At 42.2% G+C, this 24,949-nt stretch overlaps 3 protein-coding genes across 3 annotated transcripts in view; all 3 read right to left on the bottom strand.

The window, feature by feature from the left end:
• Nucleotides 1-19,557, bottom strand: part of iars1 (isoleucyl-tRNA synthetase 1) — a 38,566-nt gene extending 19,009 nt beyond the window's left edge. The window contains exons 1-16 of the mRNA XM_040203562.2: nucleotides 19,369-19,557; nucleotides 18,561-18,684; nucleotides 17,854-18,010; nucleotides 17,644-17,763; nucleotides 17,323-17,405; nucleotides 17,086-17,203; nucleotides 16,822-16,969; nucleotides 12,596-12,683; nucleotides 11,820-11,880; nucleotides 11,494-11,589; nucleotides 9,737-9,859; nucleotides 5,716-5,807; nucleotides 4,770-4,868; nucleotides 2,299-2,425; nucleotides 648-721; nucleotides 59-253 (exon numbers count right to left, since the gene is read on the bottom strand). Of these exons, the coding sequence (XP_040059496.2) occupies nucleotides 59-253; nucleotides 648-721; nucleotides 2,299-2,425; nucleotides 4,770-4,868; nucleotides 5,716-5,807; nucleotides 9,737-9,859; nucleotides 11,494-11,589; nucleotides 11,820-11,880; nucleotides 12,596-12,683; nucleotides 16,822-16,969; nucleotides 17,086-17,203; nucleotides 17,323-17,405; nucleotides 17,644-17,763; nucleotides 17,854-18,010; nucleotides 18,561-18,679 (1,700 nt within the window). The 5' untranslated portion in view covers nucleotides 18,680-18,684; nucleotides 19,369-19,557. The remainder of the gene's footprint in view (nucleotides 1-58; nucleotides 254-647; nucleotides 722-2,298; nucleotides 2,426-4,769; nucleotides 4,869-5,715; nucleotides 5,808-9,736; nucleotides 9,860-11,493; nucleotides 11,590-11,819; nucleotides 11,881-12,595; nucleotides 12,684-16,821; nucleotides 16,970-17,085; nucleotides 17,204-17,322; nucleotides 17,406-17,643; nucleotides 17,764-17,853; nucleotides 18,011-18,560; nucleotides 18,685-19,368) is intronic.
• On the bottom strand, nucleotides 7,006-9,627 carry vimr1 (vimentin-related 1). Its single transcript, XM_040203560.2, has one exon. It carries the CDS (start codon nucleotides 8,950-8,952, stop codon nucleotides 7,816-7,818), a length of 1,137 nt encoding a protein of 378 aa, XP_040059494.1. The 5' UTR covers nucleotides 8,953-9,627; the 3' UTR covers nucleotides 7,006-7,815.
• A 983-nt stretch (nucleotides 19,558-20,540) lies between the features above and the next one.
• On the bottom strand, nucleotides 20,541-22,555 carry rpl29 (ribosomal protein L29). The gene is made up of 4 exons (XM_040203561.2): nucleotides 22,465-22,555; nucleotides 22,003-22,055; nucleotides 21,756-21,820; nucleotides 20,541-20,759 (listed from the first exon to the last, which is right to left on the bottom strand). The coding sequence occupies exons 2-4, from the start codon at nucleotides 22,037-22,039 to the stop codon at nucleotides 20,628-20,630; spliced, it is 234 nt and encodes a 77-aa protein (XP_040059495.2). The 5' UTR covers nucleotides 22,040-22,055; nucleotides 22,465-22,555; the 3' UTR covers nucleotides 20,541-20,627.
• Between the last annotated feature and the right edge of the window lie 2,394 nt (nucleotides 22,556-24,949).

The following is a 24,949-nucleotide window of genomic DNA, read 5'->3' as shown; positions in this document are numbered from 1 at the left end:
ATGTCCCTCTTTCTCATCCGTCGCCCTCTTCCAATCTGAACATTCATCCACAGCTCACCAGCCCCTCGTCTGGTCAATGCCCTCTGCGATGAAGTCTGCGGGAAAGGTGTCCTCAAACTCCTTCCTGTTTTCAAAGGGGTAGTGGGCCTGGGCATACGGCATGCTGCCGCTCTCAAACCAACAGTCAAACACCTCGGTGATCCTCCGCAGGGTGCCCTTACCGCACCGCGATGGGATGGTCAGACCGTCGATGCTGGGCAGAGGAAAGTGGGGAAACAAGTGTTGAAACAAACGGCAGCAATAACGGGCCGGTTTTATTTCAGCGGGTTTCTTATTGCCGCTGGGAAACATTTGTCCACTATATGGAGACGGGTGTCTAGAAGCTTTTTGGCTGCAGTGCAAAAGAATCATTTTTTAAAACCTATTTTGCCAACGACGTGCTGACAACTTTTTTCCTCCACAACCAATTAAATACGGCCAACATCAGGGAGGCGAATGAAGGTAGCGCACATACACGCATCATATCATGTCCACCCATCTACACACTAACAGCCTGTGAGGGTATCACACTACCAGAGCAGACCCACACCACTGAGTACATGCTCAGGCAGCCGACCAACAATCTCTCCGTTGGATCAATGGCTTACCTCTCCCGATGCAGATCAGTTACTTTGACTCCGGTCAGTTCCTCCAGTTCAGCTATGGACCCGACGCACACCACCTGAGACGCGTACACAGACGACAGGTCGAGTGAGCAGTACCACAAAACAGCTTTTTGTTGGCTTGAACTATTGTTGCGGGACGTTTATTGATGAGTTACTCTAAAGTAAATGAATTTAAAAAATCTAAATCTAAATCGTCATGCAAATCATGTAATAACTAGGCCTTTTCAATCAATTTCTGACATTTTATCAAAAATTCATTGAAAAATAGTACAGGACCATGTACAATATCAAACATCAACTTTTGACTGGTACTGTATGTGCAGAATAAAAAAAATACCTTCGCTATAACTGAGCTTACGGTTTGTTTAAAACCCAATTAGTCAAATATATTTATCACATTACAACCTTCCTTAATAGGAGGCCTACTTGAAACACATTTTACCTTAAAAAAGTATGGTAAAGTGTGTTATCTGTTCTCCTCAGAGAGTTAACCTGAAGACTCTGCTCTAGTTTTACCACAGCGCCAGATACGGAAAAAAACCCATCACATACACAACAGAAGAGTGAAACGATCACATTCAGAAAAGAACTCAAAATAAAACTGAGATAGAAACGTTGCTACCACACACTGACGGACTCGCGCGCAGCTTTTAATTTTGGCTGTGTGTGCGCTTTCTCCGCTGAGGGGCGTGCGAAAGAGGCACCGGGGAGCGCAAGTGTTCTGGAAACGGTCACAAAGCTATTTCCAGCAAGCAGGTCGCTGGCCGTCCCTCTTTGAGCCGAGGGAGCATGACTTCATTTCTCAGACGCTCGAACCAGCCCATTCAGTTCAGTCTACTTCACACAGTTGGCCCCGGTTTGGCAACGGCCATCCATAACCGAACAGTCGCAGAGCTCGGATGGCTTCTCTGCCTTTTTCTTCCATCCATTTATTTTCCTCCCTCCTGGATTCGAATCGCTTCCCCCTTCCACCACCATCTTGCGCATTTCACTCCCTCGTTCTTTTCACACGATAATTTATGCGGCCCCCTCCTCTCTCCCCTCATTTTCCTTGTGTCCTCCCTTTCTTTCCTCCCCCTTGATCGCCGTTTGCTCGCGGCCCTTTGAAGTCGCCTTAAAGAGACGGCATGAAGAGAAACCAAAGCCATCGGGCTCCGTCGCCGCTTACGTTGACGAATCATTCCCATGTTGGGTTTACGGTAATGGAGCCTGAGGGGAGCGGACTCGGGCTGCGGCATGGAGTCACGCTGCACTCGTCTGGTTTGACGCCGCGGTGCTCTCACTCTGCCACATAAAAAGGTCCAGTTATGCTAAAATAGGGTCGAAAAAGGAGGTCAGTGAGAAGCACTCTGCAAATCGATGACACGACTTGGAGCTGTGCGCCCTCGCAGCAGATCAGTGTCCCTTTGAAAAGAGGAATACTCATTTCTGGAGTAAATGAAAGCAAGACTTATGGAGAGTTCAACTTTTGAATTATGCCCAGATTGATTTAGGAGTGCGGCCGTCCGTGAGAAAAGAGTAAGTGTTTTGGTATTTGGCCACGACACAGACAAATCGGGTGATATCCGAGGAGTACAGAGACATATTAGAAGCATCAAGTGCTCTATTAAAACAAAAGAAGTAATTTCCTGACCTCCTCAAAGTCGTCGCTGACCCAGAGAGGGATCGGTGTGCCCCAGTAGCGGTTCCTGGAAATCGCCCAGTCCCGGGCGTCTCTCAGCCAGTTCCCGAAACGCCTCTCCCGCACAAATTCAGGAACCCTACAGAAACGGATAAATAAGGATGGTGATGATTGTCAAGATTGTAAAAAGTTTGAACATGATTTAGCAGCTATTTTACAACCACCACTTCTACTAGAAACCATTTAATCAGGGTTCATCAACTTGATTAAAAGAAATAATCGTGAAAGATTATTGCAATTTAATTTCATTGTCATACTGAAAATACAACAGAAAACCAGTAAGGATCACATGTGAAAATACTACTTCATCACATTTGTACTACCTACCAGCAGTAACAATAACAACAAATGATAAAATAAAGTGAGCACATGGTAATTTAACTCATCAACAAGGATGTAAACCTAATCAAATTAATCCAAATCGTGGACATGAGATGATTTATTCAAAATGTCCAAATGTCATTTTGAGATGAGCTTCAGCTACTATAGATTGCAGTTCAAAGGAATAAAAAATCCTCCCAATCCACTGTCAAAACATCACCCACCTACAAACTATAAGTGGGTGATGTTTCCCAACAGTCTGCAATCTGATAAAAAAAACATTTTGCAACCGTTGTTAAGGCCATGTTATGCAAGAGAAAATATTGACGGCTTTTGTATATCAAATTTAACACTCAAATAAGTCAATTTAAAAAAAACCTACAGACACGCTGCTAATGTGTGCTTTAATGTGAAATATAATGTTCTCCCAACATGAGCAAGACATTAGTATAGCATCCAGTATTCCCTATTGCCGACTCGCTCTTCTTTCTGGTTTTAGCCCTAAAAATAAACAGTTTCGCCGTATTTATGAAGCTCAACCGCAAAGGTTAACGTTCCCTCCGAGGCGTCTTCCTCCCACATTCCCCTTTTCTGCTCTCCCCCTTTTCCTATTTAGCCTCAACCAATTTCTAACTTTAATCTACTATCTCACAATCTCTTCCTCTCATTTTCTTCTCCCCTCCTCTCTGGCTTTGCCGGGCAGTGTTGCTCAGGAGAACAGAGGAAGTGTGTGGGGAGGGGAGGGTTGGGGGAGGGGATAAATTGTCTAGCAACGAGTTCATCAATTCCCATTTGTAGGAGGCATTTCTATTTAGGCCCCTAATATATCAATTTAATGATTTCTTTTCTCCTGCTGCTCACCAGACACCCACCTCCCCCCCCCACCCCCGAACACTCATCCACCACCTCGCCCTCCTCCTGCTTCATTCTAAATGTAGAATTTTAAATGTGCTGTCTTGTGCTCAAGACACACAGTGGAGCCATTTAACATGTACAGGCTTCTATTATAAGTCAGAGACACTGGGGACGGATTACAAACAGGGAGCCAGAGGGACAGAGGTTGTGGTCAGGACCGATTGAGCATAATGGCAAAAAGATAGAGGAGGATGAAAACAAGAAAAAGGGGAAGAAAAAAATTTAATCTGATGCGAGTTTGCAAATAAGCAGGGAATAGGCTGGACCCGAATGATGGTCGTCAATCAGTGACAAACCCTACATCAAACATTTGGTCCAAAAGTGTTTGTCTGCTCTAATGTCAGCTGCAAATGTTGAAATATCTGGAAAGGTAGACTGACTAAATCTGCTAGCGATAAAAACAAAGCCAACAATCGGCCGCTGAAATGAGACCAATCAAGGCCCAATCATTTAGAAAAAAAAAACAGCATCCAGAGACCAGCGCTCCTTTGAGGAAAGTGATGAAAATGAACAAATGAAGAATATGGTAATAGCACTCTGAAGTACCGAGCTCAGGGAAGTTCCCCCCTCAGGTAAACGCTGTTAGTTCTGTCAGCTGTTGTCACCAAACTGACTGTTATTAGCAGTAGTTCATTCAATAGTTAATCTCAAATTTCAATATCAATTGCAACATTTTTTTGGAGGTGACGAGACAAAGGATGTCCCCTTGGCCTCGGCATTATATTAAATCATTCCACTGCAAATAAAACTCCTGTAACACACTGCAACTTTAATTTTCAGCCCACATGAGGGACGTAGCCTCTAGAGTGCTGTGTGTGTGCGCGCGTTTGTGCCGGTCTCCGTGTACATGTGTGTCTGTGCGTCGTCACCTTACTTGCGGCTACTCATTCATCTTAGTTTGACAGCCCCATTACCGGAGGCAGCTACTGTGGCTCAAAAAAGAGCACTGGGAGCCAGAGCTCCACGTTCTGCCTTTAAAGTTAAGCATCGTGTTCATTTATGCCTTGATGGAGATGTGTCTTGCAGAACCAAACAACTTGCTGTGCCATGCAGAAGCGTGGCTGTAATTGTTTTGGGTACTGCTGCCAAGTCTTGGGAGTATTTGAGAGCCCTCGACGCTCATTGCCGCCAGTTCCCTGTCACTTAGCGCCAAGCTAGCATACCAGCTGCCTCAGAAGAGAACATACCAGTAGCATTTGCTGTTGTTGTCCAGTAGTTTCTCCACCATGTGCTCCACTCGAACAAACCAGCTGGGGACAGCTTTGTAGATCAGAGGCGTGTCAGACCTAAAGGCATAAACCAACAAGATTACATAAACCGTAGTGCTGCAAAATAAATTGCATTTATAAGACAAATCAAATTTCATGAAGCAGGTCAGGACGGTTGTTGATGTTATTTACCTATTGCATTGTTTGTTCAATGTTCCTCTGTCATGACTACTGAATAGAAGTCGGGCTGGTTCAGTTAATAATAGGCAGCCCTTTTCTAGCTACGCTAGGAGCATGGCTGCAGGAATGGCAATGCTGCGCAGTCTGAATCATCTGAACAACTATTAGTCATTCAGAGAGATCAAATCGTAGTAGGTTGCAGCCCAGAAACTCCACTGCTTTCAAATACAGTGGAAAAAACACACCAAGACAAATTAACTACAACTGAACGCAACATCTATTTAGCATCATAATTCTATTAGTTCGCTCGACTTGCTGCCAGAGAGGTTATAATAATCATATACAATAATAATCTCTACAACTAATATGAGGTTTAAAAGTACACCCTTGAAGGATAACCCGACCGTTTCACGCTCTCCGAGCAAACGTCTTCTCCGGGCTCAAAGAGCGTGTCGCTGCTATTTACCGAGTTAATTAATCCTGCTCAGGTCAGGTCTGCCTGCAGCTGCGCCGAGTGAGACAGTGATTTAGTTTGTTTAAAACGTTAATGTGTTTACGGGTGGGTCTGCATGTGCTTGTTATGTGATGATGTGGGAACTAGAGGTCGGGTGCATGTCACCACTCATTGGCTTTGTGAATTGATTTTGTGCAGATCACAAAAACGTCCAGTGACTGCACTGATTGCTGAACTGTACATTATCTTTATAACATTGAAGTGGTTTTATAGTTTGAACGTTTGTCTTACCTCCAGCAGAAAGGGTAACTATGTTTGAAACTGCTGGCATTGACAAGGCGACCCTTCTCCTTCAGCCACTTGATGATGTTTTTGTCGGCATCCTAAGAGAGAAAAAAACTATTTTAAAAATGTGCATTTTTAAAGGGTATTATAATATCAGGCTAAAGAAAACAGTGGTCAGGGCGGTCAGAAAGGGTACAGCGATGACCCTGTAACTGCACCCTGCTGTGACGTCATAGTGTACCGAAACACAAAGGCATCGGAGGTCAACCAAAACGTTTTTCAGCTGACGTTAAACAGTTTAAACATGAAAAAAGGAGGTGGTAAGGATGATAAAAATAAAAACTACTGTGCACAACTGTCAGTTAGATGCAGCTGCCGGAGTTAAAAGAAACCATATGTCAAACAATTCCTTTATTAGGCTCACATATCAGACTTTCAAGATTACATTTTCTCATTTAGGTAGGAAGCTCTGAATCATCGTAGGCAGCACGGCTTCAAGTTTTCCTTTCAGAAAAAAAGTTTAAGTCACAGCCAAGGTTACGGCCTCCCCATTCAGGCGTGATGAATACCACCAAAGAGGTAGGAAGAAATTGTCCGTTCTGTCCTCCAGCTTATTGTTTATGGCCAACAATCTGATAAGTAATCAGCCCTGCGCTTCTCATCACGCACCATTTCATCCGCCTCTAACCAAGCTCACAGTGCAATTCACAGGAAGCTCATAAATATGACTTCTCAGCAAGGTGTTTGGCAGACTGTTGGTCGTGACCCCTTTGTAGAGAGAGGCGCTTCAGATTCTCTCAGCCCGGAGAACATTTTGTTGTGCGCTGACCCGGACTCATTAAAACATGAAAGAGCACCTGCAATGTGGAGATTCATTGGAACTTTGCCTGCAACCAAATCGAAAGAATTTCACCACCTGGCCAATTTAGCATAAACAAAGGCTACTATAATATTTATTTATGTGTGTGTATATATATATATATATTATATATAAATATATATAAAATTTACCAGATTACACTCACATATTTGTCACTCCTTTGTAATAGTTGTTAATAAATAGTAACTTTGGCGATGCATCATGTTTTAAAAATTATTTACAAAATAAAGAAAAAATATTACTTTAAAAAAGGTCTGAAATAATTTAACTTTTTTCGGTGGAAACTGATTTCCATCACATTAACTGTATTATTAGGTCAAAGTGACGATGGTAGATGGAAAAGAGAAAGGGAGAAGGAAAAAGACCAAAATATGAGGGAAACAAGACACAGAAGAAAGGAGAAAGGATCAGGTATGTTGAATGCACTCACGTCAATCTTTATTATGTAATAATTGGTCGACATTAGTGGGAATAGTCAATATAGGAGTCGTGTCAAAACATTGAGTAATCAGTGGTGAATTGTGAAGACAAAACAAAAGACTGCTTTGTTTGGGTTGAGACGTGAAACGTCACAGCAGGACGATGCTTCTTCTGCAAAAGCAGGTGGGATCCAAGTTTCATCAAGAGAAGCAGTGGCGGCGGAAGACAGCCAGAAGATGTAGGGGAAAAAAAGAAGAAAAAAAAAAGAGTCTAACTCAAGAGAACTGAAGGCTTAAGCAAAGATGACAGGATGATGGCGTTACGGTACGGCAAGGATAGTAAGGTGGTTGGATGAGCTGAGGATAAAATCTCAATACTGAATGTCCAAAAAAAGATTTGTCAGACAGGTAATCTTGTTTCCTTCATTTTTTGATCAGAGGATTCCAGCTGACATTTGGTTTGCAGGTTGGGCATCTCACTATGGTAGGCATAGGTTTTTGCTTAATTTTTTTATCATTATTTTGGCAATTTTAAAATATCTGGGTCACCGTTCTCATGAAAGAACAAACGTGTTTAGAACGCTTTGTTTTGTTACATTTGATAAAAGTGTCCCTCGTTAGTTCAAATTTCAAAAGTAAAGTTCCAAGTAGAGTGTCATTTTGGCATCCGTCCTGAAGCTCAAATCTGCGCCAAGTCGGTTATTGACCAGCCCCTGGAGTAAGGAGGGTAAAGTATGGGTAAGAAGTGAAGGTCATGAGCTGATACCTCCACTCTATAATTCTCTGCTCTTCTTCTCGGCCGCCGCTTCAGACCGTTTTGGCGATCCCAAGCCTGTGCTCCTCCCCTTCCAGCAGCTTCCTGTAGGTGGCGATCTCGGCATCCAGCTTGAGCTTAATGTGCAGCAGGTCCTGGTAGTCTTGGAGATACTTTGTCATCTCTAGTTTGGTTTCGCATAGCTGGGCCTCCAACTGATCAATGACACTCTGGAGGCTCCCCACCTTATCCATGTGGGACATTTCCATGTCGTCCAGCTGCTGCTCCAGGGCTCCGTTGCGAGCCTTCATACCATCTATCTGGTTCTGCAGCTCCGACACTTGGCTGTGGAAGGTCGTGATCTCGTCCTTCATGGTCTTCATTTGATCCTCGTGTTTGCCGGCGTGCTCCTTGAGGGTGTCAAACTTGCTCTTGTACCATTTCTCAGCTTCCTGGACGTTGCGGGCGGCGACCGATTCGATCTCGGCGCGCATGGTGCGCAGGTAAGCGGCCAGGTCGGGCCGATCGCCGTCCAGCTCCGCGGTGATCTTCGAGTCCTCGATCTGCTTCATGAGGTCAGCCACTTCCTCGTCGTGGAGCTTTTTGAGGAACTCGATCTCGGCCACCAGTTGCTCGATGCGCTTCTCCAGCTCTGCCTTCTGCAGCGTGGCACTGTCGACATCCTGGCGAAACTCCCTCAGGATCAGCTCGGCCTCTGCTTTGAGCTCCAGCTCCTCGTCCAGCTTTAGCCGCCACACTTCGACCTCTTCTTCAATGTAGCCTCGCTCAATGTCGGCCGCTCCCTTCTCGTTGGTCAGGGTCTCAATCAGCTCCTGCACCTCTTTGAACTTGAGCTCATATTCCTCCCCGATGCCCGCGGGGCCTCCCTTGTAGCGGCTCTGCAGCGCAGCCAGCTCAGCGTGAAGCGCGGCGTTCCTCTGCTCCAGTGCCTGGACCTTGTCGATGTATCCCGCAAACTTGACGTTGACCTCCTGCATCTCCTCTTTCTCGTTGGCGTGTTGCTGATGCATCTGCGTGCCCACCTCGACGGCGGTGCTGCGATAACCGGCGCGTCCGCGGTCGTCGTACGAGGACCCGCGGCACCGGGAGGGCGACGGGCTCTGAACCCTCACTCTGCCGCTGGAGCCGCTGACCTGCAGGCTCTTCTGGGTGTAAGACGCAGCCCTCATGGTTTGATTTTGTTTATTTTTCAGTTGACAGAGGAACAGCTCGCTCTCCCAGGTTCGCTTTGTGTTGACTGACGCTCCCTCAGATCACCTCGGAGTTTTTATGCGGCGATGAAGAATGTGTCGGACGGCCATGAAACTCACGCTTGCTTTTAACATATTTCAAAAGTGGATTATGACAATCTCTGGGTGGACTGTGGCTGCGCCCTGTTTATTAGCTAACGCTGTACTGTTACGGCCTAGGCAAGGTCAAGCACACCCTCTGGCCTTAACACCTAGATGTGAAATAGTGAAGAGATCATGTAGAACTGCTATTTTGCCCTCACTATCCACTTAGGATGGCACATAAGTTGGGTGTGACAGAGAAGGCACACGGTGCATTGGTAAACAGTCACAATGTGCTTTGGTAGCAGGTTTTCTTAAACAACCCTTCAACTCTCCCCACATCGACGCACAAGTCATGCGCCTAAAGAGTCCTTGTGGATTACATATGGAAAACATGAGGAATATTTCAGATTCTCATCTCAGCTAACGCCTCATATATTTAGAAAAAGCATTAAATCTATGAACCAAAAAGAAAGGGCACGTGATAGAAAGACGTTTTCCCCACATTTATAAACAGAAAATAGAGATGACCAAAGAGACCAGGTGGTGAAATAATAAACTAAATCAGCCATCAATACCTCAGAGGGTCCCATCATGTGTCGAACCAGTGTCTCTCACCGGGGGCGAAGCATGAAACGTCGGCTAACCTAGTCTACATGTAAACGTCTGAAGTGTCACTCACTTTGACATACTGTCCCACAAAGTCAGTGACCTCTGCAGTGAAGCAGCCCGAGGCGTCCACGGGGCAGATAGGAGCCTGGTCCCTCTGGATGATCTTGTATTCGGTGCACACTCTGTAATCATCCTGCAGAGGGAATAACACACATTCAGAGGGTTTAGTGAGTGATACTTTCTGTATTATGCAATTCTATGTTCATTATTAATGCAATTTACTGCAAAAACATAACTAATCTAGGAAATAATTGGTTGATCAATCGATCGACGAAAAATAATTGCCATATTTAGTAATCTAAAATCCATAAATCCTTATTTTACAAACATGCCCTGAACAAATCAGGATTTCTTAGTTGTTTGTGAGAGTAATACCTTTGCTTTTGGAGAGTGCGTTGTATGAAACAAGTAGTTGAATGTCAGATTGGTCTTGACAGACAATATTCCCCATTTTCTGACATTTAATAAATAATTAACTATTAATCAAGAAAAAAAGTCAAAATAGTATAGTCAACAGTAAAAAAAAAAAGAAATCCAATTTCTAATTTTAAGTCATTCACTGTTGCCGTAGGAACATTTTGATGAATGTGTCTGGAAATAATTAGGTCAGATTATCTTGACATAGTGACCCAATTAATTCAAGCTAATTTGTTTGATATTATCCTAGAGATGCAAACTTCATGAAAATAACTAATTATCTAACCCATTTGGCAGCTCGTTCAAATATATGACTCAAAATTCTTGTTGAGCTGGATACTTTTTGCAGTGTTGAAGGAATCTGACAGCTATGCATGAAAGATCGGAGCACTGTCCGGCTGTAAATGCATTTCGTATACAAACACCTTGTCAAGATCCAAGACGAATGGCTCACAGGGTCACATCCAGTCATAACAACACACTATTTGAAAAATGTACTCTGGCAGCGCATTTCTTCTCACTGTATATCTTCAGGGGAAATGCATTTGGGTTTCAGCCACCAATCAAAGTAAATGTGATCCTAAATAACAGGAGCATTACCAAATAATCTTTACAGGACGGCAGTGAAATAAGCAGAAGACTGCAGAAGAGAAGGCCAAGATAAATAGAAGGAAATAGTACATATCTCCAGTTGACTACAGCTTTCATCTACGCCTCACAAGGGTGCCCAATTAGAAATATTTCAATAACCGTAATGGCACTGCGACATGGGCTTCGACACAGTAGGAATACACTGATAGCGTAGCATTTAATACAGATATTTCACAAAACTCAAATAGGCATATACCTCGATCTCTCATGGTGTCCATGAGAAATTGAAAGTACAAGATGAGACATTGAATTCTATATTTCATATGTAAAAAAAATATATAAGTTAGATAAGTTAGTTTTCAAAAATAGCTTAAAAAAACATTAGAATTTGTATACACATTTTGGTAAGGTTATTATTGCTATATTATTGGTAAACAGAGTATCCGACTTGTTGGAAAAGTTTTTAATAAGTGCCAATTCTCCACCTCTGCATGATGATATCATTTGTATCATGCTATCATACACTTGTTAACTTTCTATAAACCAATGTGGTGTTGAAACAATAAGTCAATCAAGTAGTTATAAACTATCAAAGAGGAATTTATCGAGTACTTAAATTTCTTTGCATTTCTTCGGCCACAAAAAGAATAACGATGGGCACTGTTTTTTCTGGCAGCTTATAAATCAAAAGATTAATCTTTTGGTAAAAATAAATGCATTAAAGAAAAGCATGAAATCAGTGAGAATAACCACACTCACAGTTCCAAAGTAAGGTGCCTGGTGAACCACTCCCGTGCCCTCTTCCTCCTTGACGTAGTTATCCATCACCACCTGGAAGGCTCCTTTCTCCCCACACTGAAGTGAAAAGAGGATGAGGAGAATTAGATGAAGCGAGTGGGGTGAGGAAGCAAAAGAAATACAGCCACACATAACGGTGTTGATAGGAAGAGAGAGATTAAGAGACAGATCTAAAGAACGTAAACGGAGATTCCAATTTGTGGTGGGACAGGTAATTAAAGTGAGACATGGGTCCATCTTGAGTCTGCGCCAAACAATTCCTAAACCTGTGGAACAAGAACACTAACCTCAGCAAAGTACTCAAAAAGAGGCTTGTATTTCTTCCCTTTCAGCGTCTTGCCAGGAAATCTAAATAAAACAAAACACATTTAAAGTTCAGTTCACCTTCATTTACTCCAATATTTCCTTGAGTTGAACATGATTTTTGAATATGACATTGTTCAGATGAACGCTATGCAAAATACTGCAATTACATGTAATATCTAAATGTATGCATTATAGTAATTTATGCATTATAGTCATTACCATGCAATATATTGTTACCAATTGGCTGATATAAATAATTTCAGTTTTTTGTTGTTGAGGAAGATCTGATTTTCAGAAAAACGTATGATACAAAGCCAATTAAAACATCTTTAATGAACTATAGGGAATATCCGATCAGAATTTGGATACAAATAAATCTCTGCTTCCATGTTTGAAGACTTCGAAGAGGAGTCTCTCGCCATTTAAGACATTGACATGCCTTCTTTATTGTCAGGTAATTGGTCCACTATAAGGGACACATGGATATAAATCTTGCCTGGAAATGTGTCCAACTGGTTTTCAGTGTATTCTGTATCGATTACTAAAGTGCATGTATGGCACTATTGTGGATTGATCAGAGATGTGTGCTGAATACAACCCCACAATGGTTTAATGTGATACATTTCTACATTAAACACTATATGCGGTCAGTGTTTAGCTGCAGAGAATAATTTGAATCAAATCCTGGATATTCGTAAATCGTTTTTTTTGTATTTTCAGATTGCTAGTTTTTTTTAATCTGGTGCTGTGTGCTTACTTGTCGAGGAGAGTGTACTCGCTCTCTGTCTTAAACAGAACTCCCAGCCTGGCCTCCATCAAAATGTAGGTCTTCTCTGTGGCGTTATCTAAAAGACCAACCAAAAAAAACACACGTGACTGCATTCGTTACTCTGCTGCCTGGCCTGTGAGTTGAAATAAATCATCCCATGGCTCCTTGTATTAAAACCTGAGCTCCACACTTTAAACAAGAACACATCTCATATCAGGGAATAAACGGCAGAAGACATGGAGATGAATTAAAGAGCACTGGCAAGACATTAGAATAATGAAAAGCTTCACTTTAAATGCTTTTAAAAACCAATTCTGATATACTGCAAATCTCTAAAATCTGTTCATGATTCATGATTAAAAAAATAATGGTTGTGTAAAATGTGGGATTTAATAGAGCCCGACTGAACTCAGCTTTAATTTGAAGATCTTTATGTCTCATCTTATTATTTGTTTTTAACAGCACTGTCATTCATACAGTACCAGTCAAAATTTTCTCATACAATTAATTGAGAAAGTGTAGAGCTTTTTACTGCTATTGTATAATAATTATTCCATAGGACATTGAAAAGAGACCGCTGGTATAAAAAAATCATCCACACAGCATTCATGAGGGTAAAGAGGGAAAGAGAAACATGAAAGTTTTTGCTGAAAAGCTACGGCGGAAACCAAAGAGGTTTACTGACCTGTAATGTTACGTCCTTGGCAATAAACAAAAACATGATGTAGTCTAACCAGGTAAATGTGAAGGAAAAGTTTTTCACATGACCATTAATGACCAAAACTAAAAGACTCTCAGCCAACATTTGTATTTTCTGTTCACAGTAGATTAAATTAAGTGAGAAGAAAGATATTGATCGAAGTGATGAAAAAACATTTTCATGGACTTTGGTCATTTTGCTGAAGTCTGCCATCCAAACAGCCCCCTTGGATTGATTTATGTTTAATGGATGTCATGTCATGTATGCAGCAGCTTCTTAAAAGAAGCATCGAACAGCCCTACTAGAGTTTCACGATAATACAGCGACACACAAAGTCAAGGTCAGGTCAGGACCGCATACCGCAGCTGCGGCCGAATCAACCTGCAACGCTGCTTCTCGAAAAAAAAGTTGCCACCTCAAGTAAGAAACTCCCTGGACATCCGTCCGGTTATTTTAGCAACAATAACAGACGAGATGGCGAACAACGGGGACAACAAGGGAGAGAAGTGGGCAGCATCAATAAAAGATGTTTCTTCCCCTCAGTGGTGTGACAAATGATTGCACAGCTCAGACCTGCTGCTGCTGCAGACAGCCCCTCGACTCAGACAGCAGCAAAGGGACTCAAAAAGAGAGACGGGAAATAACAACGAAGGACAAAACCGGTGCATGCGGAGGCAAAGAGAGCGATAAGAAAAAAAAAAATGAGCAGAGGGGAAAAATTGGATGAAGAGAGAAAGAGGGAGGGGGGCAGGAGATATAAAAAGGAGACTGAGCTACAAAAAAAAAAAAAAAGCCCTTTCATTGGTATTCTAAGGCAGCCTCCCATGCAGCACAGGCGGTGCTGCCAGGACGACACACTGTGCTCCACCAGTGCCCCCTGCAGGACCTAAGAGGCTATGAGCAAACTCCATAAATCTAGGTCACCCTTTAAAAAGAGTTTCTCTCACAAAAAAAAAAAAAAAAAGAAATAGTGCAAGAGTGAGATAAAATCCCCAGCCACCTCTCTGGAGTACATCTTCATATATTTGAACAAGGACAACACTTTTTGTGAGTGGCCTGATTTGAGGTTCACCCATATTTCTTGGGTCTGACGCTTCACCCACAAACAAATGTCGATGTCATACTACACTTGCACAAAACTATTGTTTAACTTTGACATGTCACCGCAAAGAAAAGCACCGCTGTGAATAATAAAATAAATGCTTCCGGGTGTTTTGCATTCTGTCTCGCTGTTGGGGCGAGCCATTGTTGATGGCATTATTCACACCTGTGGTTTTCCTACTACGACAAGGCAAAATACAAAAGGCATGATAATAAGGATATTTACAAAATCAGAATAAACGCCCAGCGGTGGTTTGCCTCTGCTAACCAGTCAGGTTGCCGTTTCAAGTATCAAGTTTGTCCAAAACGTCATCGCTTATTATCTTATTGCAAATTTGTTTGGCGACGATGGAGATAACTGGAGAGGCGTGACTGGGACAGCCAAGAAATCTTCTTAATAATTAAATTTGACAAAAGTCCAAATCATTAGCTAATTAAATACATAACACTACACAACTTCTATTAAATTTGAGTGGGCTGTTTTACGTAGGCGAGTCTAAACGGACTTGGAGGACTGATGATGTTTTTAATGAGCCTACATGAACATCAGTTATGCCATAGCCGCAAGGTATTGCTCATGAATGTTAAGCTAAGTTCCAGCCCCAAGAGTCCTGTGACAAACAGTGAAAATGTCTCATTTCATCAGCTAGCACTTATCCAAAGGCTAGGAACACCAACAAGTATGCTGCAGAAATCCCTTCCTCTCGGTCCGAGGAAGCATCACTCCTCTATTGATTTGTTGGTTTGTTTTTTCCAGAAGAAAAGAAAAACAGCTATGAGCCAGTACTGAGGTCCGGGACAATTAAACCCACAGGGGAAAGAACATTTTCAGGGAGAAGACTTTGGCCTTCAGCTAAAGCATTTAGGCAACAGCACTGAACAAAACTATCGGTCTCTGTAATTCAACTAATCCACAACACAAGCGTGTTTGGCAAGATATGCGAGCAGGTATTTCTTCACTTGTTATGGGTTGATGAAACAAAAGTGTTTTTCTTGACAATACCTGGAGCACCCTGACCAATTCCTAACTTTGATGCAATTCATCTAAAAAAAAAAAAAAAGAATTATCCATATAAGTGGTTCCCAAACTGGGGGTTGCGACCCGAACACTAAAATTTAAAAAATGAAAGCGAAACCGACATGAGGACTTGACATACATGCCATGTTTCAACAGGGGGGATGGTAGATGCTGTACACAGTCATTTCCACACCTACAGTTTCACATCTTACTCCAAAATAAATTGTAGGGCGTGTTTGATCTGTTGCAAGCACAATGCCCAGGGAAACGAAAGGCCGCGGGGCCGCTTTCCAGAAGCCAACATCCATTCCAATATCTGCACATGGATTTCATTGAACTAAACTAGGGTTAACTATCGGTATTGCCTAGTACTGATATGCCCGTTTTCAAAGTGGACAGAGATTGTTCCCAGTGCGAAAGCCGACGCCATAACGGTAGCCAAGGCATTTTGTAAACACATCATATCAAACCATGGGATTCCAGAGATCCTCTACAGTGATAATGGTCCGCATTTGGTAAACGAGATTGTCCGTACAGTAGCCACACTCTAAAAAAACGTTGCTCTTACCACCCTCAGAGCGCAGGACTAGTGGAACGAACAAACTGAGCAATTAAGATGAGGCTCCGGAAAACCATGGTGGCGAAAACGAGAATGGGCGGACGTGGCTGGAATGTACTGACCTTGTGAAACTATAGATGTCCCGGCCCATAACGGTTTGACCCCCCTCTACCATGAAACAACAGAGAAAGCAAAGACAGACAGTACCCTGTCGGACTGGATGAGAACCCTATTACAGAGTAAAGATGTTGTGATTGCAAATAATCTGCCAGATGATATCGTGTCTCCACAGGAAGACCTCATCAGGAGACTGGGTGCTGATAAAGGTGATAAAGAGGAAGTGCTGGTCCACTCCACGGTGGGAGGGCCTATATCAAGTTCTCCTCTCAACACCCATTAAGATAGAGGAAAGAGGCACGTGGATACATCGAAGCCATTGCAAGAGAGTGCTACCCATAACTGCCGCCACTAAGGAGTAACGGTGGAAGTCCGGTTACAAAGGGCAGGTCAAGCTCTAGGCTCCCTGGTCTCAACCCGATGAAGAGACCACTTTGTTTCTGTACACTTTTAATAATTGATTTCCAAAGCAAAAAAGTAGTTTATAAATATGAAGTATGAGTTTACACAAAATTACGATTGCTACTCGTCACGGTGGAAGTTGCTCTACGCTTTTCTGCAGGTTAAACGAGTGTATCAATGGGAAACCAGCACTGAAAGCGCTTCAAATATTAAGAATGAATATGCATCGAAAAATCTATATTTGACTTTGCACTCTATAAAATAGGTATGCTGTAAACATCTGGAAAACGAAACTCGAATCAACCTTCGCCACTCACCTTTGACCTTGACATATATGAACTCCGGGTTGACACAGAGGGCCAGGTTGCTTGGCAGTGTCCAAGGTGTTGTCGTCCAGGCGATCAAAGCCACGTCTTCATTCCCCACCAGCGGGAAGTTGACAATCACAGACGGGTCCTGAACGTCCTGCAGGCAGAAGTGTAACAGAGATTCAGTCAATTTAGTACATTTACACCCACACAGCACATTATGCTACCGGTGCTGCATTAGAGAGCTCGAGGTGTGATGGTGGTTGGGCCAACCTTGTAGTTCTGGTTGGACTCAAAGTTGGACAGGGGGGTGTTGCAGGCGGTTGAGAAAGGCATGACTTTGACTCCACGGTAAACCAAACCCTTGTCGTACAGCTGTTTGAACACCCACCTGAATGAATAAGGGACACATGAAAAAACAAAGACGTAAGGAGGGACCAACTGCATACATAAGGACTGGCGTCGATTCCAGTAAAAAAATAAAATTATATATATATATGACATTCATACCAGACAGTCTCCATAAACCATGGGTAGAGAGTCTTGTAGTCGTTCTTAAAGTCAATCCACCTTCCCATTCGTGTCACTGAACTCTGGGAATAAAATAAATATTCATATAACCAAATGATTTTGTGCCAAAATGCTGCAGAGAAATTCATTAAAAAGTATTTTTAGGTCAGTCATACTATAAAAACTATGTTTCATATGTGAGATCTGTGCTTAAGAGGAGCTTTGATGCACTATCCCACGTCTTATGTATGTTGTTTTTATCAACACATAGAAAGAAAAAAGGAAGATGGCATCACAAGTACAAATACAAATTTGTCTCACCTCCCACTCGTTTGAGTATCTCATGACAATGTTTCTGCACTGCTGGTTGTACTCCGCAATGCCCATCTTGGCCACATCATCGGGCCCTTTGATCCCCAAAGTCTTATCAATCTCATACTCCTACAAAAGCAGACAGAAAATGAGACGAATGAATGACAAAAGAAGAAGTCTTGAGGTCTCTTAAAACAAATGAATAAATAAAGGACTTACCACAGGCAAGCCGTGACAGTCCCAGCCAAAGCGCCGGTCCACATGGAAGCCGCTCTGGTGAGCAAAGCGAGTAACAATGTCCTTTATGGTGCCGGCCAGGATGTGCCCATAGTGGGGTAGACCAGTGGCAAAAGGAGGGCCATCGTAGAAGGTGTACCTGGTTGCGAAAATGTTCAGTAACATATTTTTTTAAATGTTAAGAGCATTTTCTCTGTGATAAAAGAAGAAGGTGGATATAGGACAATAAAGATGAGAAAGTTGTCTGGAAACACCTCAAGATAACATACAACTTACATCAATACTGCCCACGGCACAAAACAACGTCGCTGTGAGCAAATCAAACATTTCAATGCTTTTAACAGCATTGTGTCAAATGGTGGACAAGTACGGCTATTCACAAAGATCAAAATCAAAGTGTACAAATGACTCCCGCAATAACTGGTTTGCCAGGTAATGCCACTTTTACATTTGGCAGCGCAACTGGAATATCTAGCCCTGAAAAACTGACAACATTAAAAAACACAGCAAGTCATGACACAACTGTCATGTTCTGAATCACTTATTAATATGATTAATAAGAACCTTAAACCTTTTTTTTTAGCATTTTTAGCATATTTCTGAATTTAAGATCTCTGCGATATAATTACGCGTCAAAAGCTTTTTGTGAGTATATGTTGGTGAATCAACAATTGAAGACTTGGATTTACTTGGGCCTGTTCTTGGACTGCTTGAGGCATTCCTGGAAGCAGTCCTTCTTTTGCCAGAACTGCAGGATCTTCTCCTCCTCTGAGGGAAAATTGATGGACTCAGGAACTGGCTCCACCATGGCGTCTACCAAAATAAAACAAAAAAGCAAATCAATTGACTTTTGGAGCAAGAAGAGAGGTGAATACAGCAAATGGCGTGTGTCGTGAGGATCACAAAATAATACTGTAATGTCGTTGTAAAAACGTATGAATAAAAATACTCTTGGCCCTAAAAATAGAAATCACTGAGAAAAAAAACAGTTGAGAACATCTTTCAGCACACATGCATTGAACCACAATTGCATGGATCATTTGGGACAAATTCGAACAATGAAAGTTATACGTAAACATAATTAGACGAGTCTTCCCGGATTATCTAGTTTCGTATTAAAACGTCAGCTGTCTCTGATAGTTGTAACCGAACATGCAGTTCTCTAGAATATGTTGTGTGCTGAACTCGTGGCATTTAATATATTATTTCAAAGTCGAAGGAGCAACCAAAGAAATTATGTTTTAAAAAAAGGATTTTTTTCCCTCACATGAGTTAACTTAGTTCGCAAGAGTGACGCCTGCTTGTTGTTAGCTAGCAGGCTAAGCTAGCCGGTGAACGCTTCAGTTAGCAGTTAGCTCGTTAGCTCGCCGCTGAGCGGACAGTAACGTTGGTCAGAGGCCGGGTTTGGGCGCTCGCGTGCGCTATCAGACGTTCGGTGAAGTGTGTCTGTTGTCGAACGTGTTATTGTAAACGTTGAGTTTGAATGAAAGTACTCACATGTTGTCTGCCCACGGCTGCCTACAGAAACAAGAAATGATGCAAGCTGGAGTCAGCGTGAGCGGAAGTGACGAGACAACGAAAAGTCAATTTTTATTTTTGGAAAATAAAACGCGGAATTTTAAATGTGTTGCCGTCGAAATAAAATAAAGGAATATTACATTTTTCATTTCTACGATAAAATCGTTGTATTTTGTAACCCAATATTGTATTCTTTACATAACTGGATTTATTTGAAAGCTCTCGTTAGTAGTAAATTTGCATTTAGATTGTTATAAATATTAAATTGAATATACATCAACGAAAGTATTGTTGTAACAGAACAATTTATTGTCATTTAAATTAGCCTCACGTTCAGTCTATGGCTTATACCAACTGGAAGATAAAAGCCATGTGCACATTAATGCAACACTTTGCATTATATACATAATCCAACAGGTATAGTTGGAAAGTTGTTTTCATGTTAAATTGTTATGCGAGGACCTCAGTTAATATTATATTTGCTCAGACAAATTATTTTTTTTGCTGTTTACAATCCTTACGATGCAAATAAAAATGCTCTTCAGCAATATACTGTTATGCCTACGTGATCTAAATGGTGTAAAACTGGGCTGTGTTGCACATCCCTGTGCTGCATGGGCATTAGACTATCATTGAACCTTGCTAATCCAGAAATGAGCCTGGACACATTAACCAAAGTACTTTTGGTATTTGGTGGCCTGTATGTTAATGCTTATTCATTTGGAATAAGATTTTGAATGCAGGACTCAACAGTATGTCTGGGATGTGTTATTGAGTCAGTAACTTAAGTATATCAGAATACTACTACCAGCACTGATTTGCTGACAACTATGCAAACATTTGTTTTTTTGATAATTTCTCAAGTATGGGATCACAAAGTCAAATTAAAATTGGTGAGGGGGATGCACATCTTCACAGAGCTACTATGGGATGCTCAAGGAGAATACTCCAGTAAAGTTTGACACTTTGTGGGAGCAATGATGTGTACAGATTGGAAATGTAATAGTTTGTGCTATGGTAACATTAAACATTTTGATTACTGATAAATTAAGCCTACAAAAATTGCTGTGAAATAATCCCAGACACCCAATCAAATGATTCATTCCTAAACATTAAACTGAGGGAGTTACAACAAAAGGAGAAATCAGATGTTGGTTTGTTAACAAAGCATAGCTTTATTGTGATGGTGGAAACAGCCTATTAAACACTGACAGACATTGAGGTGAACGGGTGGCAGTTTATTTCGTGGTCTGAACCGTGGTCGGCACGGTATTTGGCACCGCCGCCTTCGCCGCCTTCCTCATCGTCTTCAGGCCCTTCTTGTTGTGCTTCTTAGCAAAGCGCAGGTTCCTCATGAACTTAGGGTCCACCTGCAGCGAAGAAAAAAAAATTAAGTCAGCTTGTGGAAGTGCTGAGCATTTCAGAATACAATTCTTAAAAACAGAAATATGCAACCACAGTCCAACAGGATAAAACAAAAGCATACTGAACCACATTTGAGTATTGTTACATATCTCGTCTTTGATTTAAGAAACCCGAGGTATAGTTGTACTTATTTTAACTGAACCTGTAAATAACCATCTCATTGGTTCCATTAACCAATCTGTTCTCAAAAGTGAAAACTAAGTATTCATAACTTGCAAAAACCCCAGTATGGGATGTGTGAGATGTAGTGGAGAATTTGTTGTTTTTAAAACATGTGGACAATGCTTCAATGTCAGCTGGTAAAATGTACATTTCAGGGATGCCTAACAATCATCTAATCCTTCAAAAAATAAGTCCACATTGACCGACTAAAATGAACCACTTCTAAAAGATGCGTAGAATAAACATTTGATAATCCAATATTTCTTGATTTTGAGCTTGAAAAATGTCTCGAAAAGGAATTTAGTTACCAAATTAATATTAATAAAAACCACTATAATCTCCAGACAAGCGTGGACAGTCCTAACTAGCCCAAGTGGTGGGACACATGGAACTCAGAGCATCAGCCCACAATTTAACAGCATGTTGCCAGATAAAAGGTTAGGAAACACTACTCGTGGGGCTGCATCATAATCATTGCATTCAAATAATCTTAAAAACTGATTTGAACTGGCAGAGGAGATATCCTCCATAAATATGATTTGATCTCTACCACTGGTCCGCTTTGTGCTCCCACAGATAATCTGAACGCTCCCAAAAAGTGCATCACCAATATGCCCAAAACAAGCTCAGGGTAATGGAGGTCTGATTACTAGCATGTAAACAGTCTTTTGACGTGTCATAGACACAATCACATCGTGCTGAGCACACCTGACTTCTCAGAGCACATCATAGCATCCATCAACACTGAACTGTAGCTGCACATCTGTAACGTTACGTACCCCCTTCAGTGACTCGTAGCGCTGAGACCTGGGCTTCTTGATGCCATTCCTGTGGGCTTTACGAGCTGTGCAAACAAGGGAGGACAACAATCAACACAAGACAGCTGATCCATTGGTGTCAACACTCACCATTATAAAAAGGAGTCATGCATGCAGAACTTAAAGCCAACATTGCGATGGTCTGCACGGGCTATCGGAAACTAGCTCAGAGGGTAAACTCCAGAACCACGATTCATGTCGTACTCACACTGGTTGTGGGTTGTGTGATTCTTGGACTTCGCCATATCGACACTGGGTGATCTGGAGAAGAAAAAAATAAGTCACTTCATTTTAGAATGGACTCGATAATGCGCATCCACTTCCATGTTAGCTAACGCCTCAGCACTGCAACACTTTAGACAACATAAACCGAAAGCCACCCGTTGTAGAACCAGTAAAAAAACAAAATGCGCAACTTAGACAACACAAGTTAGCCGCGTTCCGTTGGACCCGCTGCTCGGTCGCTAGCCGCTCCGCTTCAGACAGCGTTAGCACTTTTCATATGTCAAATTAGACCATAAATGAAGATCACATTTCAAACATAGCGGGGTGAAAACGTGAGCAGTGAGGTGATTTATCACAATCAGTTACTGTTTATGTGCCAGAATGTAAAATCCGTTCAGATTGATAAAGATTACAAAAGGTCCCATATGTGGGAAAGCTGTAATACCTGCTACAGGAACAGATGATTACCGGAAGAGAAAGAATGACTGACCCGGAAGCAGAGAAGAAGAGCTGCGTGAAGAGAGGAAGCCGCTTTAAACTGATCCAATGATACCACCCCCTGCGGGTGGCTTCCGGTATTACATGCCAGAGCCCACAGCGGGCCACAAGGTGTCCCCCTCTGACAACAGTTCGGGTGAAATTAAATGTCTTTCCGAAACGCTGAAGACTCTTATACCTTCTGAATGTAGTATGAGGGTATTGCGAATGGGGTGATTTAGGGACACGCATCAACATTGTAATTAATGCTGCTAGAGGCGCCGTTTCTGAAGAAAAATGAAAAATGGATTAGAAAAAGCGATGCCACGGATAAATAAAACATGAGTCGGTGAGTGACAATTATAGGTCTTTAAGTCATTGTCACGATTTTGACACTTGTATGCCTCCTACTTTTCTTCACAGTAGCTGAAGTTTTGTGGAGATAATCTGAGGTTTCCTTCTGGTGCACCTGTCAGATTGAAGTGCCAGTCGCCGTCCTCTTTGTTGTGGAAGGGAAAGGATGCTAGGCAATGTGACTGATCACTCTTATTCCTCTTGCACATACTCACACACACACAAACACTGCACTTGACCCTACACTGACAAAATCAAGTCATCCAATGTCCCCAAAGTTGGTCCTGCTTTTTTGCTTTTTCCTTTGATTCTCAGTTGAGGTTGGGTGAATCCCTGCTTGTGCAGAAGAAATTATGTAATACGTTATATAATAATATAATAATTCGATCCAATTCATTTTATTCTGCACCAAAATCCAAAATTAAAAATTTGCCTCAGAGGGCTCTGCAATCTGTACACGTGCAACATCCCCTCTTCCAAAACCCTCACATCAGGAAAAAAAAGAAGTGAAAAACCCTTTGATGGAGTTAAACAAGGGAAGAAACCTTAGGGAGAGCGGCAGAGGAGGGATCGCTCCCCCGGGATGGACAGACTGCATCAGATGTCACGTGTAAAGATCGTAAAAGATTTACAATATGTTCAATTCATACGAGTAGTAAGCCAGGTGTACGGCAGGACCACTGCGAGTTACAGTGATGTGATTTATATTAATAACGATAGTGATAGCAGCAGCAGTTGTCAGCGGTGCCATGGCAGGACGCAGGACCAGAGGGTCCAGATACCACCCTGATCCATGGAAAGCTGTGAGTCCAGAAAGCACAAATACTCTGGGGAAGAAGCTGGATTGGTGATGTGCATTAATGAGGTTCCTATAGAAAGAGAGAGAGAGGAGCTTGGTGTGTCTTAAGAAATATCCCGGCAGTCTAGTCATATAGCCGCTTATGTAAGGGCTGGTCCAGGATAACCTGAGCCAGCCCTAATTATAAGCGTTCCAAAGAGTCTTAGGCTTCATTTCAAATGAGGTGACAAATGAGGAAGCATTAGAATAAGTAGTCTATCTAATTTTAACCGTAAACTCCAATATTGTCAATGATATTCAATAGAAAGGTATTAACACATCCATTAATGAAAGCAGGACATAACATTGCTTACTTTTCCTACTAAGGCCCACATCTCTCTCGCTATACTTGCATTCACATAATCCCCCTTTCCTCTCGATCACCCTACTTACTGATACTGTCTTTTTCTGCAAATCTAACTCCTGTGCTCTTTTCTAACGCCGCCCTTCCCTCCCAGATTTACCCCTGAACTCCCTCTGTTGCTCTCCGCCTCTCTCATTTGCGCTGCTCCCCACACACTTTCATTTCCTCTCCGTCTGTGAGAAGAAATCTTGTCTTTGAGCAGCGCGGAGTCAATCCCTCGGGGACTCCCTTCACCTCAACAAAAGAAAGAGGCTGCTTCTCACGTCTCGAGATTTTGGAGGCAATGTAGGGAGGAACTTATGAGGTATTATGTGTTGCATACACAAGTGCAGATGAATATAATAAGTTTGGGGGGAAACAGCATGATATTAAAGACTTTAAGAGCCACAGTGTATTTGGGAGTTTTACAAGCCAACAAACCAATGGTTAGTATAGCAAACAACAACTTGTGTCATGAAATGCTTCCCATGCGGCCACATATCGGGATGGTAACATGGGGCATTGCGACCGAAGGTGTACACAGATTTCTGATGAAAAACAGTTCTAAGCAAAATACCCAATGAACATGGATCAAAACGAATAAACCCACAGAGACTTTTAGCTCAGCTCTGCGGAGCATTTGAACAGCCTGCTTTCAATCATCTGAGTGCCAGTAAAGAGACAGGGGGCAGTGGATTGAATATCTCCTCAAACTGCAACCTGCTGCTACTCTCAACCCTGCAGGAAACACAGATCAGATGCACGGATCTATAAAGTAGCACGTGACCATGTAAACATGCAGTGATGCCCTTGAGCAACACAGTGAATTACTTATTGCTCAATTTAGCTGCCCAGCAGGAAGGATCTGCAGCAGCTGTTGGGTGTATTAGATGCATCATGTGATCAATATCTTTAAAA

Source organism: Gasterosteus aculeatus, chromosome 17 (assembly GCF_964276395.1).
Source record: "Gasterosteus aculeatus chromosome 17, fGasAcu3.hap1.1, whole genome shotgun sequence".
In the NCBI taxonomy this organism is placed as follows: domain Eukaryota; kingdom Metazoa; phylum Chordata; class Actinopteri; order Perciformes; family Gasterosteidae; genus Gasterosteus; species Gasterosteus aculeatus.
This window is presented reverse-complemented; position numbering and strand designations above follow the sequence as displayed.

Coding starts and splice junctions, on each gene's coding strand:
- vimr1 (XM_040203560.2), bottom strand. CDS start 8,952: ATGAGGGCTGCGTCTTACACCCAGAAGAGCCTGCAGGTCAGCGGCTCC.
- rpl29 (XM_040203561.2), bottom strand. CDS start 22,039: ATGGCGAAGTCCAAGAATCACACAACCCACAACCAGT. Junction 21,821..22,002: donor TCACACAACCCACAACCAGT/GTGAGTACGACA, acceptor TTGTTTGCACAG/CTCGTAAAGCCCACAGGAAT. Junction 20,760..21,755: donor GCTACGAGTCACTGAAGGGG/GTACGTAACGTT, acceptor TCTTCGCTGCAG/GTGGACCCTAAGTTCATGAG.